Here is an 18,117-nt window from a genome sequence, read left to right as displayed (position 1 = left end):
GATTTCGAGCAAGCCGGAGCATTCGCTTTCGAACGATATTTTGGCTCTAAATCTATCGTACGGAAGAGCCGTCTCACAGGCCTCGGCCGCACGCCTTGTAGACAACGCTTTGGTAGCTCTTTGAGGCATCGAGTGTGCTAGGAGCACAGTGCAGCTTTGGAACGCTGGATGGCTCACTAATTGCTGCGCAGTCTTAGAGGGAGTGATAGCCAGCTGCCCTAGCAGCACATCAAAAAATCGGCGATACCTCGCTACCCCTGTGGTGTAGTACTTTCGGGATTTCGTGGCTTCTTCTGGCCCTTATCCGCCCCCCCCCCTGCGTCCTCCCCCTTTCCCTTCTTCGTCCCCCTTGTATTCTCAAGGGCGACTCAAGGAGGCCAGCGCGCCTTGGCTTGCCGCCTCCTCGCCTTCAGTGTCCCCTCTTTGGACATGGCGATGCAGAGACGGCTCTCGGAGTGCTGAAGGGGGAGGAGGATCCGGCCCTCCAGAGGCGCCAGCGGCCTCTGGGACTGATTTGAGGGGTACTACGCGAACTGCAGAGGCTGCAAGAAGTGCATAGAGACAGACAAGTGGCAGAGGGCAAAGGCATGTTCGGAGACATCGTCAAACTCATTCGTGGAGGGTGAAGGAGAACGCGTGCATGGGGTGGGCCACCCATGGACAAGGCGGCAGCGGCAGGCAGGCAGGCTGCCAGCGCTGTTGCCTCCTTACCAAAGGCGTTTTCACTTGCAGAGCAAAAGACGGATGCGAAGCTGCCTCTGCAAAACTCCGAGGGGTTGCTGGCGAGCGAGAAGCTCCTCTGCTTGGATTCCTGTTCTGCAGGCACGTGGATTTTTCTTGCAGCCTCTGGAAAGCTTCGCTCTCCGGACAGAGGTAGTGGCAACGCAGGGGTCGCCCCCCCACCTTGCGCATTGCTGTTTAGGCGTTGTGCCATGAGTGGTGTACTCCAGGGGATGGTGGCATTGGCTCCTCCCTCAAAATTACACGCCGCGGAAGGTGCAGGCTGCTTTTCCTCGGCCCCTTGCGAACGCAGCACCTTCCGCAGCCTCTTAGCGGTGATCTCGAGTTCCCAGCTCCTCGGTTTGCTGGCCTTCACTTCGCCGCCTATGCGCATGCACTTTGTGAATGTTTCTGCATGCGCATCTGCGTTTGCACGAGCAGCCTGTTGAGGGGAGGCGCTGCTCGAGCAAGGAACCGCTGCTGCTGCCGATTCTCCTCCAGGTAGCAGTCGGTGCATGGAGCGTAGGCGGACGTCGCGGGGAGTCGAGAGGGCTTTCGGAGTGGCAGCTGAGTTGTTGGTGGTACTTGCAGGTGCTGAATGGGGTGCTGGAAGGATCTCCAGATGGCTTCGCTGCTGGCGTGACGCCGCAACGTCCCTTGAAAGAAGGAGTCCTCTGAGATTCCCGGGTGTCAGTCCACCAGCATTGCCAGGCAACAGCGCAGAGCTCTCTCTTTGCCACTGGACGCGCAGCGGCTGAGGATCCGCCTGCCCCTTCATGGCCAAAAAGCCTTTCTGTCGACTCATCTTTGGGTGCTTCTTGCTTTCGGGAGACGATCCAGGAGATGGGAGAGGCAGCGAGGAAGAACTCGAGGACGAGGGGCTTCCTGACCTGCTGCCACTGCTGCCGCATCGCCGTTCCCACTGCACCGCCTCCAAACGCACATCACACTCTCCCTCGTGCTGTCTGCGCATTATCCGTGCATGTCTAGCAGCGCTCTAGTCAGAAATAGTGTTCCTGCTCAAGTGAGAAGCAGGCGCAACACACTTGGTGGAGATTCGCCGCTTCCAGGCCCTACTTAATGTGGGGCCTCTTACCAAAAGCTTCCGGGATGAACAGCTGGCGGCTAGCGGCTCTGTGTGGTGGTGCGACACCTTCTCTAAGAACGCGCTTAAGCGCTCAAAGGCGTCCATTTTCGGAGGAACCTTCCCCGGTCCAAGTTTTGACGGCGCCTGCTGCTGCACCTCCTGCACACTCGGGAGGATGACTGCGGCAAGGAAGGAGGGCAAAGGGGGGCTCTGGAGGCCGCCTGGTGAGGGATGCTTGCAGTCCGTTTTGCTTGGCAGCAGCCCTTCGATAGGCAGGAAAGACTCGCTGTCTCCCATCCAGCACACAAACGCTGCGTACTCTCGAAGAAGTTGCGCCACGAGACGCGATAAGGTCTCCAACCTTTCTTTGAGGCTCACCAGCAGCTTCGGAATGACGGAAAGAAGCAAATCTGCCGTCTCCTCTTGCGACGCCATCCCCTCCGACTTCTTCTTCTGCTGCTGCTGCAGTTCTCCCTCTCTCTCCTCCAGACAAGAAGGCGCGTCGTCGTCCCAGCTGCATCGGCAGCACTGCAACAGCCGGACTGCCACAGCGCGCACAGGGTTCCCTCGCGGGTTCTTTTCTTCAGCAGCCTCCTGCTTTCTTCCTGCTGCATCACGAAATCCAGGGGACGCCGCCAAAGAGGCGGCGCGATGCAGCAACAGGAGGACGCGAACGAGGGACGCCTGCTGCTCCAGCAGAGCCGCCAAAGGTTTCTGTGCTGCCCTCTTCAGTAACGCGAGTTCGGAGGCGTCCAAGGGTTTGCCTGTCGCGGCAGTCAGAAGAGCGAACGCAAGCGGCCGTTGCCGCGCGAAGAGCCTTTCAAAGGATTCAGACGGAGGGAAGACACAATGCCGTTAGCAAGGGAAGGGCAGAGGAGGAGGGGGAAGGCCTAGCAAAGGTCTCTGTTCGGGTCGTGCTCTCAAGGGGAAGAGCGCCTAGCACACTCCCAACAGCGCCGCGTGAAATCGTAATGTATGTCTCATTTGCCACAGGCAACATCTGAAAATGGCAAGCAAGCACACTTTAGGATGCTAACGCACCGATGTGTGGCGCTAAAACCTCCAGGAGGGAGCGAGACCGATCCGAAGAGCCATCCGCCGCGAAGCTGCAGTGTTTTTCCACCTGAAGCGACAGCAAAACACACATGTAGGGTCATACTTACGGAAATGTTGAACGGCCTTGAACGTCCTGAAGCTTGTTGCAAAGAAGCACCAAGCGTGTAAAACGCCGGATGGAAGAAAAACGGCACGGCGTAACGGAGGGGACGATCCGGTGGGCAGCGCATATACACGTCGAAATATATAATTATATATTTATACATATGTATATAAATTTAAAGGGTCAAGAGCCTAGGAGGTGGAGCAGGCGTAACTCAAATGCAGCATGTAAAAAGTAGAGGATAGACTTAAGCAACGATGCGGAACCTTAAGAGTGCCGTTGCGTTGCAAGCCTCCTTTCCACAGTTACGTCAAGCATGTATTTCAGGCACCAGCGCCACCTTGACCTCAGCCCCTCGTCGCCTTTTGGCCTGGATTGGCTCAACGACGTGCCGCTAGCCGCTGTTTCTCCCACACATGGGAGGCGAAAGATGTCCACCGAAAATAATACGGATGTATGGATCGATACAGGGACGCGGCGCCATTCCAGACAGCCGTGTTCTGGGAACGGAGTGCGTTTCGTTTTGCATTCGCACCATTTCAAAAAGCAACGGCCACCTGAACTTCGGGGGATCTTCGGTCGCAGTGTGAGATTTAGCTGCTGTTTGTTGCCTGAAATCTCCCTCAGTCTCTTCTCGATGCGCCGCAGCAGCAGAAGTAGGTGCCTTGTTTTCTTTAGCAGAGTCTTGGGCCTTTGCTTCAGCATTTTCGGGGGGGTGGCGTGGGGTGGGGGGCCGAATGCCGCTGACGACTGCTGCGGCCGTAGCGGCAACCTAATCAGAACGCATGCAATAAAGGGGCACGACACACAGACCCCAAATGCAGCATCTTGGCGGCAGCTTCTTCTTCCCCACCATCTCTCCGCAGCAGAAGATCATGGAGCCGCGGTACTTTTCAAGGCGCCGAAGCAGCGCATGTCGGAGTTAAGAAGTGCGTAAAAGGGAGAAGGCGAATGGCTAGGCTGCGGCAGAAAGAGGGTCAATAAGGAAGCTTCTTACTTGGACACATCGAGCGAGCCGTCCGGCACGGTGACGTAACATTGCGAGACAGTCAAGCTTCACCTGCGCTTGCTGAGAAGGAGGGACAGCATCCCAAAACGCAGGCAAAATGCAAGGGCTGGGTGGGGGAACCGCCGTTGCCGTATACCTGCACACGGTGTAGCGCTCGTAACACTACGATACGCCTACACATACCGCATGCCTACGACATACACTCGACATACATAGGACCTACATACGATGCACATACATACATACATAAATACGGCATTCATGGATGCAACATACACATACATATACATACCGCCAGAAGCAAAGAAATATGCGTCTCTAGGTTTTTGCGGTTCATAAAGAGCAGCAGCTCGAGGCGTTGATGCAAAGATCCAAATTCAAGTACCTGAGGTGCACGCACAGGCATACACACATATCAATACATATATATTTATATTTATGTCCGGAAAGCTTTATAGGCGCTTCTTCGCCCCTCTTTTTCATGAAAAATGGATAGAAGTGGGATGGAGGGAAAAGTATATATATCTATTCAAGATGGATGTGGCGACGCCCGGACGATTAGAGAGTGTGTTGCGAGCGAAGCCGCTCAAGTTTTCGCACGAGGGACAAAGAGGATAGCCAAACAAAATAAATCAAAGGAATTCTGCAGCCCTGAAACGCGGCCTGGCCCTCATCCTGTCTGTCTCCCATGATTGTGTTATTTTACAAAACTGGTGAAGGCTTCATCATCATCGAGGGGCCGTGTGGAGCGCTCGCGGTGTCTCGAGAGCATCTCCCGCGCATCCATCCACAGCTGCCGTCTGTCGCTGGCCAGATGCATGGCCGGCACCAACTCCCTACGTCCACAGCAACAAATAGAACCCCTATAGCACGGCCTTGTCTCTTCTTTTCCCACTCTCCACTCCCTTGCTGCACGCCGTTCTATGCGCAAAGTCTGTTTTTCTTTTGGTGCCGGGCGCGTGGCTCAGGCGAACCCGTGAGGCGACTAAAAGAAGAAACGAGGGAGGCACACAAAAGTCCTTACAGCAGCAGCTCGATGGCAGACGTGCTGAGGGAGCATTGGAGGATATCGGACTGCAGCCGCTTCAAGAAATTGCGGCGATCGGTGCAGCCGCGACGCAACGCAGAGAGCGAGATGCCTAGAGAAGGTTTCCACATACTACCACCAACACAAAGCGTAAGAGTGCAAGCAGCCCCGGCAGCACAGGCACGCCAGCTAGTCGAGCGGCTTCCCCTTCCCTATGCAGGAAAAAAGAAAATCAAGATCTCAGGAAAAGCAAAACAGTTTGCACAGACGTTCGACGTGGATGCCCAGCACTGAGGTTCTGCAGCGAAGGGGGTGTTCAGCAGCATCTAGAAAAACACTAAGCGATGCCTTCCTTCCTTCTTGAAGAAGAAAAAATAGGGGCCGCGTGGGACGTTCTCTAACAACGTACAGCTCTCTCTCTCTGTGTGTCTCTGTCTCCTCTCTTCCCCCTTTCTCCTCGCGGAGAAGAACTAACTGCTCTATGTGCTAATATGTCGGTGACGTCAATTAGAGGGCCGCTCTCTTCTCTGGGCGTCTCGATGCCCATCCTTTAGGAAAGGCGTTAGGACATGCATAACAAGAGAGATTGCGGGAGGGTGTTGTGCAGTCCATGACCAATCAATTAACTTACTGATGCTCTTTCTGAGGGAGGGAGGTAGCGACGCTGCTTCCTTCGACTGAGGCGGCAAACTCCCCTTCGAGTGCTCTTTGACAATAGCCCCCCCTGCCGCTATCCTGCCATTGCCAGGAGTCTTCGCCTCCAGACAGGTGCCGCCTGAAGATTTTTGAGGCCTCGAAAACCATCCAATGAGCCGCGGATCCTGAGCGACTGTGTAGGCCTCCTGCCCCTCTTCCCGCATTTCCAACACTGCAAGCGAGCAGCACCCCACACGACACCCTAGGCAATGCACTCCACGGCTGTATATATATATATATACATACACACATATATATACATACACACACATATATATATATATACACATATATATACACATACACACATATATATACATCTGTATATATACATACATATATATATATATGCAAGAATCCCTCTCCCCAGCCTCTTCGGTCCACCCCAATAATACACTGAATGGAAGGCCTTGCAAAAACAAAAATGCCTGAGAGGCCGCGCCGAGCTTTGAGACACCCCGAAGGTTCCTTCCTGCCTTTGTGCTCGGTTGGTTGGTTGGTAGCGTGGTTCTTTCGCACAGCATCTCCTCGATACGCAGTACCAACTGTATGCATGCATAGCAGATGACCGCATGCATGCAAGCACGCAAGTGTTCGTGTTTTCTCACCAGAGAAGCCGATCTCCTTGACCACGGACTCTAGGAGCGCCTGTGCAGCGCTTCTGTCCCTCGAGGCGACGGCAGCGGCGTGGCCTTCAATAACTCCACCAAGGGGGCCCCCCAGAGTCTTCTTAACCTCCGCTTCCATGGTCAGAAGCCACGACACATCCAGCAGCGCGTCGCTCGCGCGCGTCAGCACGCCGCTACTGCCCCCGCTGCCTGCAAGGATCTCCTCCTCCGCAAGGCAGCTGCCCCCCAGCAGCAAGTGGTCAACGCAGCAGCGGCGCAGCGAACTCAGAGGCTTCTCCGGAGGACAGAGCCCCCACAGCAGGCAGGCAGCGCCGCTCCTCCCCAGGGGGCCCAAGGGGCCCCCCCCAGCAGCGCCTTCCGCGCGGCTGGGGGGCCCCCCGGGAGGCCTCCCGGGGGGCCCCTTTCCACTTGGAGGGGCCCCGGGGGCAGCACCGCGCCTCCGCACTGAGGCCTCCTCGCTGGAAGCCTCAGTGCCTCCTTCCTTCCGCCCAACTGGACATGATGCGACACTGGCACACGGCCTGTGAAGAGAGGGAATTCCCTGGACTTCCGAACCGCCGCTGCCTTTCCCTCCAACTACAACTGAACATGCACAACGAGCCGAGTCGTTGGCGCTGCACGATCGTCCATGGCTTAAAGCCGCTTGTTGCAGCTGCTCGTTCTCTGCCCGCAGCCTCGCAACCAATGCCCTCAACTTCGCCACCTCTACCGCAAGATCCTTTTCGCATGCTGACTCCCCACCAATGGCTGCAACGCTTAGAGCTGCAGCTGTAGGTGCTTCCTGTGCAGCTGATGGCGGTTTTTGTGCAGCTGAAGGTGGTTTTTGTGCAGCTGAAGGTGGTTTTTGTGCAGCTGTAGATGCTTCCTGTGCAGCTGATGGTGGCTTTTGTGCAGCTGTAGATGCTTCCTGTGCTGCTGTAGATGCTTCCTGTGTGACTGTAGATGCTTCCTGTGCAGCTGATGGTGGTTTTTGTGCAGCTGTAGATGCTTCCTGTGTGACTGTAGATGCTTCCTGTGCAGCTGAAGGTGGTTTTTGTGCAGCTGTAGATGCTTCCTGTGTGACTGTAGATGCTTCCTGTGCAGCTGAAGGTGGTTTTTGTGCAGCTGTATATGCTTCCTGTGCAGCTGTAGATGCTTCCTGTGCAGCTGATGGCGGTTTTTGTGCAGCTGAAGGTGGTTTTTGTGCAGCTGTAGATGCTTCCTGTGCAGCTGAAGGTGGTTTTTGTGCAGCTGTAGATGCTTCCTGTGTGACTGTAGATGCTTCCTGTGCAGCTGTAGATGCTTCCTGTGCTGCTGTAGATGATTCCTGTGTGACTGTAGATGCTTCCTGTGTGACTGTAGATGCTTCCTGTGCAGCTGTAGATGCTTCCTGTGCTGCTGTAGATGCTTCCTGTGCAGCTGTAGATGCTTCCTGTGCAGCTGTCAGTGCTTCCTGTGCAGCTGTAGATGCTTCCTGTGCAGCTGTAGATGCTTCCTGTGTGACAGTAGATGCTTCCTGTGTGACAGTAGATGCTTCCTGTGCAGCTGTAGATGCTTCCTGTGCAGCTGTAGATGCTTCCTGTGCATCTACAGGTGCTGCAAGAGCTGTAGCACAAGATGCTTGCCGATCAGCTGCAGATTCGTCTGTGGGTGCTTCTGTAAGGGTTGTATGGACAGCTTTAGATGCTTGATGTGCGTCAGTAGGTGCTGCATGCGTAGCTACAGATGCTTCAGGTGGACTGCTAGAACCCCTAGGGGACTGTGTCTTACGGAAAGTTGCCGGGGAAGCGGCCATCGCACTGTGCACCCGATCCGGTAAAGCCTTTTGTTCGATCTGGTGTTGAGCTCTAGATTCAGCATGCGGGCAGGAGTTGGAACAATCCAGAAAGTTTTCCATTTGCCTAGGCAGACAAGAAAGGCCTTCCCCCGCTTCGGCGTTTGCGGCTGAAGCTTCAAGTTCTCTTATAACGGTCGGGGGTTCATTTAAAGGTCCGTAAAAAGTCACTTTGCTTTCTTTTTGATAGCGCGTTGCCTGTTGTTTTCTTTCACAGCGCAAGGCGCATCCAGAGGCATTCAGATCATCGGGGAAGAAGACAAGAATCGAGTCCTCGGGGATGAAGGCTGCATCCCCTGCCACTTTTGTATGGGCTTCCGAAGGCGGCGAGGGTGTCGTGCGTCTGGGGTTCTTGTAAGCGCTGCATTGCAGATCATCACCGTTCCCCTCGGCAGCCTCCCCGCCTTCTGGTGTTGCCGGAGCTCCCGAGGCGGGATCTGACAACTCAAAAGAATGAGAACTCATTGGAGCCGCATGCTCGTGACATGGCTCACTGGTCCTCGCGTCCCTTTCCGAGGACGGGGAGAGTGGAGAGGAGTGCATTCAGGGGGTGAGAGATGCCTTTACAGGTTTGCCTGTGCGTATATCTCATGAAGTTCTGAGGGCCTCCTGCAGCTTGTTGGCATAGTGTGAGATGTTGCTGCGGCCAGTGGTGGTGCTAAGGAGATGCTAGGGAAGAAGGGATGCAGTGCAGTCTGGAATGGGAGCTGTATGTGCTGCACCTCCAGGCTGAGAACAGGACGCAGAGAGGCGTTCGTCCCATGCAATGTGAAGGGTATTGGCACGCCCTCTGCTCGTCCCCCCTTTTTAGCGAGGTGAAGCGGCGGAAGCGCGGGTGGGGGTGGCAGTTGCGGCACGACTCTTATAAATAGTGAGTTCTTAGGCTGGCGGAGGCCAAGGAGGAAGTGCAGGCGGGTAAACACACACGAAGAAGACAACAAACAATAGCTGCTGCAAGCTCAAAAGGAGATTAGGGAAATAAGATGAAGGATCTAGGGGAACGCCTTCTCTAACGACTACCGCATAGAAGCTTCTACCGGGGGGCGGGTGTTTACGACTGGGGCGATGGATGGGTCGTTCGCTTTTGTGACCGATTCTGCCTCCAAAACAACTCGGATTCGTGATTCTCATGAAAGCAAGCACTTGTACAGGGTTCTTTTGGGTTTTTATCTACAGTTTATCGAACTAGCTAGACAGATTTCCGCGGTAAACAGGCGGAAGCCGAACGGTCGCTGAATGTGCAGCAGATTTTCTCCAGCATGCGCGAAGTGTGAGGCCAGCAGTGGCAGCCCAAGTTCTGTGGGCAGCAGCACACTGTTTCCGTTAAAACCCTTCGGTTCTTTAGGGGTTCTGGCTGCAAACCGTGATCAGTACACCCTCTTTCCGGGTGGGCCGTGCGAATACGTTGTTCCTGTGTCTGTCGCTCTGCGGCCTGGGAACCGAGACGAAGAGAAAGCCCCATTATATAGCTCGCTTGTTTGTATTCCTCCTGTTTTTTTGCCCCCGGGCAGTCCCACAAATGGCAGGTTGCGCATCGGGTGAGATGGAAGCCACAAGCGCTCGGACTGGCGCCCTGCCTGGGAAGAATTCAAGCACAAGGAATGTCTTGGGATGTCTGTACATGCTGGGATTCAACCTTCTGTGCACCTACGCCTGGGGCGTGGTGTTTCTCGCGTTGATCCGGCACTTCGTGCAGCACAGCTTGCCTGGCGCCTTCTTCGCCAATGCGTGGCCGGAGCTTGAACACCCCCTCTTCTTTGCCCAGAGCCTCGCCATTCTGGAGATCGGGCACTCCCTGCTAGGTAACTCGTCTGTCTGTGTGGCACGTGTGCGAGGGAAGCGGAAGCGCGTGGAAAGCTTCAAAAGGAAGCATTAGCCCTCCCTCCCCTTTTACGCCGCCTCTGCATCTGCACAAACCCTTCCTTTCACTATGCCCCTCTCTGGCTATGGACTCCCGAAATCTCTTTCTTTCACGCTCACAATCAGATCCTTGCAGAAAGGCGTCGCGTTACAAATCCCTCAGAATGTTCTGCCTCTTTACCCAAGAAAAGGCCGCCCGTTCACACCGCGCGCGTGCATGCCCCCGCTTGTGTCTCCGATGTTCGACCGCCTGTGCAGGCCTTGTTAGAAGCAGCGTGACAACCACCTTCATGCAAGTATTCTCGCGCCTGCAGCTCGTCTGGCTCCTCTTCTCCTTGGTCCCTGCCTCTCGCAATAGCGTGGCTCTCCTTACCTGCGTTGCAGCATGGAGTTGCGCCGAGCTGCTGCGGTAAGACGAGCGCTACACACGGCCTTCTTTTCGAGACGCGCCGTCGTGTTCAGTGTGCAGAGGCAGTGCCCCTTGTGCTCTTGCTCCCCGGATACTGTTCTATTTACCCAGTCAAGTGAAGTGCTGCATGGACAGAAGGGCGCAGGCCGTTGTCTTCTTGCACTGCCCTGCGAGTTGTTCTCCTGTATGAGGCGGCCAATGCTGTGAAAAATCTCTTCTTCTTCCGGTTTCTTTATCGTCGAATCTCCCTCAGCCTCCGACATCTTGTAGGGACACATATGTGTATGTGTGTGTATGTATGTGTGTATATGTGTGTATGTGCATGTATGCGTGTATATATATATATGTGTATGTGCAGGTTTCCATTCTTCGCCGTGCAGCAGCTGCTTATGTTGATTGATTTGCTACTAGGGTCAGAGGCTTCCCCTCGGGAAGTGCCATTTCTACTCAAGTGGCTGCGATACTCTGGTAAGAAATTTGACCTGCGGTCCTCCCTTTAAAAGCGCGGCGTCTCGGGGCGGTCGTCTGTAGAGTCCTGTGTCTTTAGTGTCGTCGCGTTTCTATGGCGTAGCATTCTATCGGCGTCATCGCAGCGTTCCTTGAATGCTCATTGTGGGCAGTCTTGACGTTGTATACCCGTGGCTCCTTTGTGCTGCGTTCTCTTGGGCGTGCTGAGCCCATCTTTGACTGCCTCCCCCCTTACCGTTTTGTTCGTCTGGCATCTTGGCTGCGTTCTGCCTGCAGGCTTCACAGTTCTTTATCCTATCGGCATTGCCAGCGAAGTCGTCTGCATGTGCTCAAGCCTTTCGGTCCTGCGCTCCTCCCCCGCATTCGCACAATTTCCCACTCCGATGCCAAACAAACTGAACTTTCAGTTGAGTCTCTATTGGGCGTATATCATTCTCCTTTGCTTGTACGTCCCGGGCAGCGTGCAGCTGTACAATCACATGCTGAAACAGAGAAGAAAATACCTGTACGATGCAGGACAAGATACGGCTGCAAAAAAGGATAAATGAAAGATAACCATAACACGGAGCTCAGCAGATCGAGAGAGACAGAAAAGGCCACGAGGGCCGCGGCGTTTCTATTCGACAAGGAGCTATGGCCAGCTGCAGCTACCGCCAAAGGCCTTTTTCCTCCCAAACCGGAGGTCTCCTGTCGCACTGTTTCTTTCTATCGTTTTTATGCCGTGCCTGCTCGTAATGAGCTGCCAAAATAGCAGACAAGACCTTAAAGAGACTCCCCTAATGTGTTGCTCTTCTGACCCCTATTATACGGAGGCCCCCCCCAGTCTGTGCTGCGCTGGTTGCACGCACTTCTCCGCGTGTCCTCTTTCCTTGCATTGTGGCCTTTAGTTAGCTGCCCTGGAAGTTTCACGGGTCTCACGCTGACAACAGGCGCTATCCACAAAAATATAATTCTTCTTCTCTCTCTCCACATTTCCATTATTTGATGTGTTTGGAAAGCCGCGTTGCGGTCGAGAGGGAGAATGCGAGTACGAAGGGAGGAAGCCAAGGATAGGATGGTAAGAAGTGTAGGTAATACAGCACATATAATGTCTCGCCAGCGCCTTGAGTGATATTTTGCCGTTTTTTCTGTCGTTAAAGCGGCCAAAACACGAGAGCAGTGCTTCAGTTCATTGCAAATGCCTAGTGCACCACGACTTTGAGCTGCTTCCCACTTCACCTTTTCCATAATAACGCTATAGTCTATGTTTCTTAGCTTTCGGAAATTTCTGGACCCCAGTGGTCCGTGCATGCACACTGCAACCACATTGAGGCGGCCTCCAAGGACCCCTGATGCCACGGAGTTTATGATGGACGGCTGGTTGTCAATTGCTGGCTAGTTCCATATGGCATGATAGATACGTATGGCCGCCGGGACGTTAGCGGGTACCTAGGCATTAGAACGGATAGTTTCGTGGCATCACGTAACGACGCCTCTGACCGCATGCATATTGTCCACTTTGCTCTTCCAGGTCCGGCACTCGTAAAATGAGTGCGCACTATAATGTCTGTTATTGTACTTTCGTGTCTAGAGTACTCATAGGGGTTTACCGCTTTTTCCACGACTTCACATCGCTAGAGAGGCGCTCGCTAATGTGAAGATCTCAACGCAAAATGCCACAACAAACAGGAAGAAGGGACATACCTGGCATTAGACGCGAGCTCGGAAAGCACGAAGGGGAGTGATTTGCGTAGACTATCGCGGGCGGACAACGCAATACCGCTGGGTCACAATCAGCTGCAGTGTGGCATTGTGACAGTGACTTTTAGCTCAGATAATCATTTGTCTAGAGAAATTCTCCTTGCGTCTATTATATTTTGAGCTCACCAATAAACCAATCACAGCTCTCCTTGTTTCACCTGCCAAAGGAGGCAGACCTTGAAAGGATCACCGCAAGTGCGTCAATCTTTCTGGCACCTCTGATCCACCACCTGCTCAAGAGGACACTGTCCATGGCGGGTTGGCTTTTGCAGTGATTATGCAACACTGCGTGATCGCCATTAGCTTGCGCTGTAAATGTGTGGTTAAGTTGTCTTGCAAACGAGCAGGAAGGCCCACGAACTCGCACAAGCATAGTAACGCTAGAAATACTCTTCCACTAGGTGCAAGCCAGTAACCCCGCATATTGCGAACACAGCGATAAGCAGCAACACTTGCTTGACTGCTGCTTATCCTTAGTATGTGTGCCACTGAACCACGGCAGACAGGTGCATTTTTGTGTACCTTCAGATTTGATCAAGAGTAGATAGATGTGAACGAAATGATTACTTGAGCAGTGACTGAAATCGAAGCTGAATATGAAGCCTCTAATGCTTATGTCGATAAGGTGGCTTATGCCATTCCCCAATGCAACACCGAAAGGGGTAGTAACCTTTGAAGGCTGCTTCGAAGGAAGGAAAGAGACTACCATCATGCCCCTATAGAAAGACCAACAAAGGCTTCCTCCACGCCCTCTTCTTTTAACAGCAACCAGAAATGACCTAACACCAAAGCAGCTCTGACGATCCAATCATTTCTCCCTACAGCCCCTACAAGCACATAGTCCATCTGAATCCGCGATTCGAAACCACCTGGAGCCTAAACGGCCGTGCTGACGGGACTGTGCAAAGCAGCTTCTTAAACGCATTTTCTTGTATTGAATATTCCGGTCATTTGTGCTTGCTGGGTGCAACTAAAGTACTGGGATGTCTCCGTGTAGCTCTCTACGTTGCTGCCCATTCTCTATCCTTTGTGACTGGTTATTATTTTCAGCTTTTCCAGAAGCAAAAACATGTGCTTTTTATCAAAGGCCCTGATGGACCCACCAAATGGCATGAAAACAGGTTTATAATCTCCGAGCTTCCCCCGTTGTATCGAGCACTCGTAGTTCGGCGGCTACGCAGAGGCGGACGAACTGCGTTAATGAGACGCAAAAAGGGGATTTCTTTATCAGCATATACTCCTCTTTTTAAAAATTTGATCATTACCTTCGGCACCCGAGACACTTGAAAAATGTAAGCATGTGAACGAGAGTACAAAAGGGGAGGGAGGACAACAGGAAAAAATACCGAAAGTGGCAAATGCTGCGCTTTCCTGCAGGAGCAGCAATGCGCAGGCTTGTAGGGACATCGTGCACCCACATGATTAACGCAGAAATTTATTTTTCTTCGGCAATACAGCTTCTGCCTAAGTTCCGCCTCTGCTTAGACGTGGCATTTGCACTTGAGCTGTAGGAGAAATCACTTCATACCATGACAACTCCCTAGTAACAGTAGACGTAAGCTGTATTATGCCTTATCTGCTTTAGCTATCGTGTGACGCAACGCTTTTATGTGTGCCAAACCATTCGCTGAGGGTTGATGTCCTCCGGACACAGTGTAAGCGAGCCTGTTTCTTTTGGTGTACCGTCGCTCTTTGCCATTACCCCTGCAGGTTCCATCCTCGAATTCATCTTTTTTCTTCATAACCTTGTGGCTTGCTTTAGAGTTAAAGACTACATTGGGGGCAGAGAGAGACAGAAACGAGGCCACGTTTGATGCCGGACTCGCAGTGTTCTCCCATGTATTCATGAAAAAGCAGCACCCTAGTTTAAGACTAGCGTGAGTGCACAGAAAGGCACCTTGCTATCTGCCTCCAACATTTCTTAATTCAGCTGCCGGGCGAAGAAACGCCTTTAACGGAAATGTGACACCCTTGGGACATGCTCCATAATTAAGTGTGTTTTTTTCACTCTCCTATCTCGTGACCTATTTCGAGTTGGGCAGTGCACATGCTGGCGTAGCGTAGCGGCACGATAGACTGAAACAGTTCATAAAGTATCATGTTGCGTTGAGGAATTGCCGCTTCTGGCTCATGTAGAAGAGCCTGAAGAGTGCACAAAGAGGCATGAGCGACTGTGTCAACGTAGACACTGCAAACACCTTTCCAATTACCGATGAGGTGAAATCCGACAGCCAGACCCCCGTAATATCCTCTGTGAGCTGCGCAGCGCAAAAGCAAAGGGGCGAATGCACATTTAGCACGGAGCTATTGGAGGTGCAGGAGTCAGGGGGCGTGATGCCTACCTGAGTGTGCCTTTTCAGAGGGCAGCATTTGGCGCTGAAACAGAAATACGAAATATGAGCAAAATATGAATCGGAAGGGAGAGAGCGGAAGGGCGTTCGTTCGGCGCAACTCCCCAGCGTTGCGTTTGCAATCTTACTGCCTGCGCTTCAGACTCTTGGATAATGCGTTGCTCGACTGCCGGGAGCTTCTTCGGTACTTCCTTTTTCTTTTCGGCTCCAACAATTCGGGTAAAAGGGAGTATGCTCTTAGAACGGCGGGGCCACACCTCGCCGGTGCCTGAAGGCAGCAAATACAGCGGGAGCAGTGAGAGATGGATGGAGGACTTTGAGGGGCATGCCCAGATGAAAGCGTGTTCTTACGGTCGTGGACAGGGCCGTGCTTCCCGATCTCTCTGCAAGAAAGGCGCAGAATGAACAGGATACCAAATGGAGGAAGATGCTCTGCCGCGTGGGTTACCGAGCGTCGATGACGCGGGATGGAGGCCTTGCGTGAGTTGCGAGAATTGTAGGAGTGCGAAAAGTGATGACTCGAAAAAAAATTAGGGAGAGTCTCGTGCGCCTACCGCGGCCCTGGTGCCAGAACTGCAAGAGGGAAGGCACAGTGGGGAAGTGAAGAGGAAACGGCATGAGAAGTTCTGAGGCAGCTCACGTGCGACTCTTTTGACCTCTGCTCCGCCTTGCCCGCTTCTGTTCTTGCACAGTTATCTTCATCACTTAGAAATGCCGCAAAATGGGACGTACAGGAGCTGAGGCTGGATGCAGGGCCTGCAACAACAAAAGACCGCGCGGCGGTACGATACGATACGATGTTCTGCATGCGCATAGAAACCAGCAAATGTCATCCCCACTAACCACGTCTTGTCGCACATAGAGGCCCATTTTCTTTTGTCGGACTCCGATAAAAAGGCCTTAGTGCCTCCGCATTTCGGCAAGGCTTCACCAGGGGGGGGTTCGCACACAGCACCCTGAAGTGCGTTGTGGCGTTAAAAAACGAGCGTCCTAGGGCTTGACTGGCGAGCAAGAAGGGCGCAAAAACACGCGCCTTACCAACCAGTTGCCTTCCATCAGCATCTGCTGAAGCGTCTTCCCAGGGGCAGGAATTACGTTCCAACCTGTTTGCAGGCCGTGAAAAGCGAGTGCAGCTCTGGGGGCTTGTTGCCTTTCGGCTCGATGTACCTTCAGGACAGGGGAGACTCCAGTCCCTCTGGCATGCATCCACAGCTGAGTATTCGCAGCAGTGCGAAGGCGAAATTGGAAACCTATTAGCGCGGGTAAACCTCACCTCTGCAAGGCCAACTGACGTCGCATTCCCTGTACATCCAAAAGATACAAATACCAATGGGCAGCAGCACCAGTCAAAAAACGCAGCCTCCTGCACCTTTCAAAGTTCTTCTTCTCAGCTAGGGACATCAGCGCGAAAGACACCATGTTGATCCCGCATGCCGACGACCCCTCCGGCGCATTGCAGCTTTTTCCTCGCGTCACCCAGCCTGTAGAACACAGCCAAACGCCAGACGTTGCTTTTGTTGCTGCCGAGACACCGCACACCCACGCAGCCTAACCTTCAGGACAAGGAGCAGTATATTCCTTCTCGCACGTATTTTCGCACGGGAAGCGGGCCTGGCAAGCCACCTCGAATGCGCGCTTCATCTCCTTCGTGAAATACTGCAAACCAAATAAGAGCATGTTGCCAAGGAGAGGCGAAGCAGATGATGCATGCACATTTGGGAGGAGCCACCGCTTCATACCTTGAAGTTCCAACGGGCATCACATCGAGCCGTTTCAGTATACGCAGGTGGAGCAATGCACCATGAAGATCCCTCACGTCTCCTGTAAACTGTATGGTAAACAAAAACATTGCAGGATGACACACGGAGCACCGCACCAACCGCTTGGACACACTGCATTATACGCAGACTACACACCGAGATAAAGATTTCTGCTTGGTTTCCCTGCGTTATTATTAAATCTTTCTTACCACGCAGTCCTCAGTACATGGCCAAAACGCTCCACATGTTGCCTTGTAAGGGACAGGGAGGAGAGAAGTGTTAGTATGCACAGAATGGTGATGAAGGATTCAAAAAAAAGTGGCGTCGCACGTACGCTCCATGCACGTTTCGCTGCATCGCTAAAGCCGCCGAAATTCGCCACTAGAGGGCACATTCCTGCATACTGTCCTGGAACTGAGAGAGCTCTTTACATCCCTAGCAAGAGGCAAGGGGTATCCACAACTGACCGGCTTCACAAGTTTCCCCGTCTTCTCGCACTGCAAATCCTTCAGGACAAGGCAGTGCGAAGTCGCGCGTTCCTGTGGGACAGGAGTGTGCGTCATCTCCCCTGCAGGGCCACTGCACCTGTCAAGACACCCACATCCCAGAAGAGATGCACTGAGCATGTTGAATCGATTGAAGGCATTCACGAAAAAAGCCTTACATCGCAGGACTTTGCCCAGTCCTCCTTCCTGCATAACAACGGTTGAAATATATGGAATGCACGAGCTGTTGCCAAGGCTGATGCTTACGCGTCTTCCGTATAGAACTCGAAGGACTTGGATGTTTCGCAGTAGCCTGTTTACGAGTGGTGCGGTATGTGTGCACTGTTAAAGAGTGGCAAAAAATCCAATGACGAGCCTTTATAGTCTCTGTATTGGGCATCCAGATGTGCTGCAATGTGGGACAGAACTCGAGAGTTTGCAGTTCTTACTTGGGTGCGTCGCAGTACATGCTGGACGTTTCTTGATTTGATCTTGGAAGCCACGACAGAGGGCATGCAGCCCTGTGGAAAGCGTAGCGTTTGCATGGGTTACAAGGGAATTGCTCTGTATTAGGCAGCGTACGAGTAGTCACGCACGCAGCCTTGCGCTTCCTTTGCATCTTTTTCCATCTGCAGATCCATGTCGAAGGCATCCAGATGCCATGAAAAAAAATGCTGGAAAGCTGCTTGCTTTTGAATTACCTCTTCTTCTGCTTTTTGGAAGATCGAAGACTCAAGTTTCTATGTTCAAGTATGTGCATCTTTGTCGGTTCCACAGCAGAAGTTTTGGTACCAACCTGTTGCTCTGCTAGTGGCATTTTATGAATGGTATTCTCGAAGCTGTGCAAAAACAACTCCGAGGAACTCTAAAGGCGCATGAATAAAATTCAAAGCCCAGAAGAGAG

At 53.0% G+C, this 18,117-nt stretch overlaps 3 protein-coding genes across 3 annotated transcripts; 1 reads left to right on the top strand and 2 right to left on the bottom strand.

The window, feature by feature from the left end:
- Positions 1-409: 409 nt before the first annotated feature.
- Positions 410-8,605, bottom strand: LOC34623456. The gene is made up of 13 exons (XM_026336398.1): positions 7,921-8,605; positions 6,533-7,104; positions 6,051-6,094; positions 5,634-5,920; positions 5,000-5,114; positions 4,682-4,811; positions 4,268-4,360; positions 3,964-4,035; positions 3,502-3,738; positions 2,849-2,930; positions 1,817-2,571; positions 1,353-1,642; positions 410-1,073 (listed from the first exon to the last, which is right to left on the bottom strand). Exons 1-13 carry the CDS (start codon positions 8,603-8,605, stop codon positions 410-412), a joined length of 4,026 nt encoding a protein of 1,341 aa, XP_026192183.1.
- A 771-nt stretch (positions 8,606-9,376) lies between these two features.
- Positions 9,377-11,425, top strand: LOC34619375 (very-long-chain (3R)-3-hydroxyacyl-CoA dehydratase hpo-8). The gene is made up of 5 exons (XM_026336396.1): positions 9,377-9,608; positions 9,652-9,942; positions 10,259-10,409; positions 10,768-10,877; positions 11,154-11,425. Exons 1-5 carry the CDS (start codon positions 9,377-9,379, stop codon positions 11,423-11,425), a joined length of 1,056 nt encoding a protein of 351 aa, XP_026192181.1.
- A 2,757-nt stretch (positions 11,426-14,182) lies between these two features.
- LOC34619376 lies at positions 14,183-17,832 on the bottom strand. Its single transcript, XM_026336395.1, has 9 exons — positions 17,685-17,832; positions 17,481-17,526; positions 17,393-17,420; positions 17,189-17,313; positions 16,708-16,789; positions 16,522-16,624; positions 15,812-16,270; positions 14,626-14,875; positions 14,183-14,489 (listed from the first exon to the last, which is right to left on the bottom strand). Exons 1-9 carry the CDS (start codon positions 17,830-17,832, stop codon positions 14,183-14,185), a joined length of 1,548 nt encoding a protein of 515 aa, XP_026192180.1.
- Positions 17,833-18,117: the final 285 nt, after the last annotated feature.

The sequence above is a fragment of the Cyclospora cayetanensis genome, unplaced genomic scaffold (genome assembly GCF_002999335.1).
Source record: "Cyclospora cayetanensis isolate NF1_C8 unplaced genomic scaffold, CcayRef3 CcayRef3_contig_125, whole genome shotgun sequence".
In the NCBI taxonomy this organism is placed as follows: domain Eukaryota; phylum Apicomplexa; class Conoidasida; order Eucoccidiorida; family Eimeriidae; genus Cyclospora; species Cyclospora cayetanensis.
Note: the sequence above shows the minus strand (reverse complement) of the source record. Positions and strands in the feature narration are given on the sequence as shown.

What these genes read in the sequence shown, in the direction of transcription:
- LOC34623456 (XM_026336398.1), bottom strand. Translation starts at nt 8,605, where the DNA reads ATGAGTTCTCATTCTTTTGAGTTGTCAGATCCCGCCTCGGGAGCTCCG. An exon ending in ATATTTCTTTGCTTCTGGCG is followed by an intron (nt 4,036 to 4,267) that starts GTATGTATATGT and finishes CCTCCTTCTCAG; the next exon opens with CAAGCGCAGGTGAAGCTTGA. An exon ending in GTTCATCCCGGAAGCTTTTG is followed by an intron (nt 1,643 to 1,816) that starts GTAAGAGGCCCC and finishes GAGGCGGTGCAG; the next exon opens with TGGGAACGGCGATGCGGCAG.
- LOC34619375 (XM_026336396.1), top strand. Translation starts at nt 9,377, where the DNA reads ATGTGCAGCAGATTTTCTCCAGCATGCGCGAAGTGTGAGGCCAGCAGT. An exon ending in GATCGGGCACTCCCTGCTAG is followed by an intron (nt 9,943 to 10,258) that starts GTAACTCGTCTG and finishes CCGCCTGTGCAG; the next exon opens with GCCTTGTTAGAAGCAGCGTG. An exon ending in AGTTGCGCCGAGCTGCTGCG is followed by an intron (nt 10,410 to 10,767) that starts GTAAGACGAGCG and finishes GTGTATGTGCAG; the next exon opens with GTTTCCATTCTTCGCCGTGC.
- LOC34619376 (XM_026336395.1), bottom strand. Translation starts at nt 17,832, where the DNA reads ATGCAAAGGAAGCGCAAGGCTGCGTGCGTGACTACTCGTACGCTGCCT. An exon ending in TCTATGTGCGACAAGACGTG is followed by an intron (nt 14,876 to 15,811) that starts GTTAGTGGGGAT and finishes TGCGCTGCGCAG; the next exon opens with CTCACAGAGGATATTACGGG. An exon ending in ATAGGTCACGAGATAGGAGA is followed by an intron (nt 14,490 to 14,625) that starts GTGAAAAAAACA and finishes CACTCACGCTAG; the next exon opens with TCTTAAACTAGGGTGCTGCT.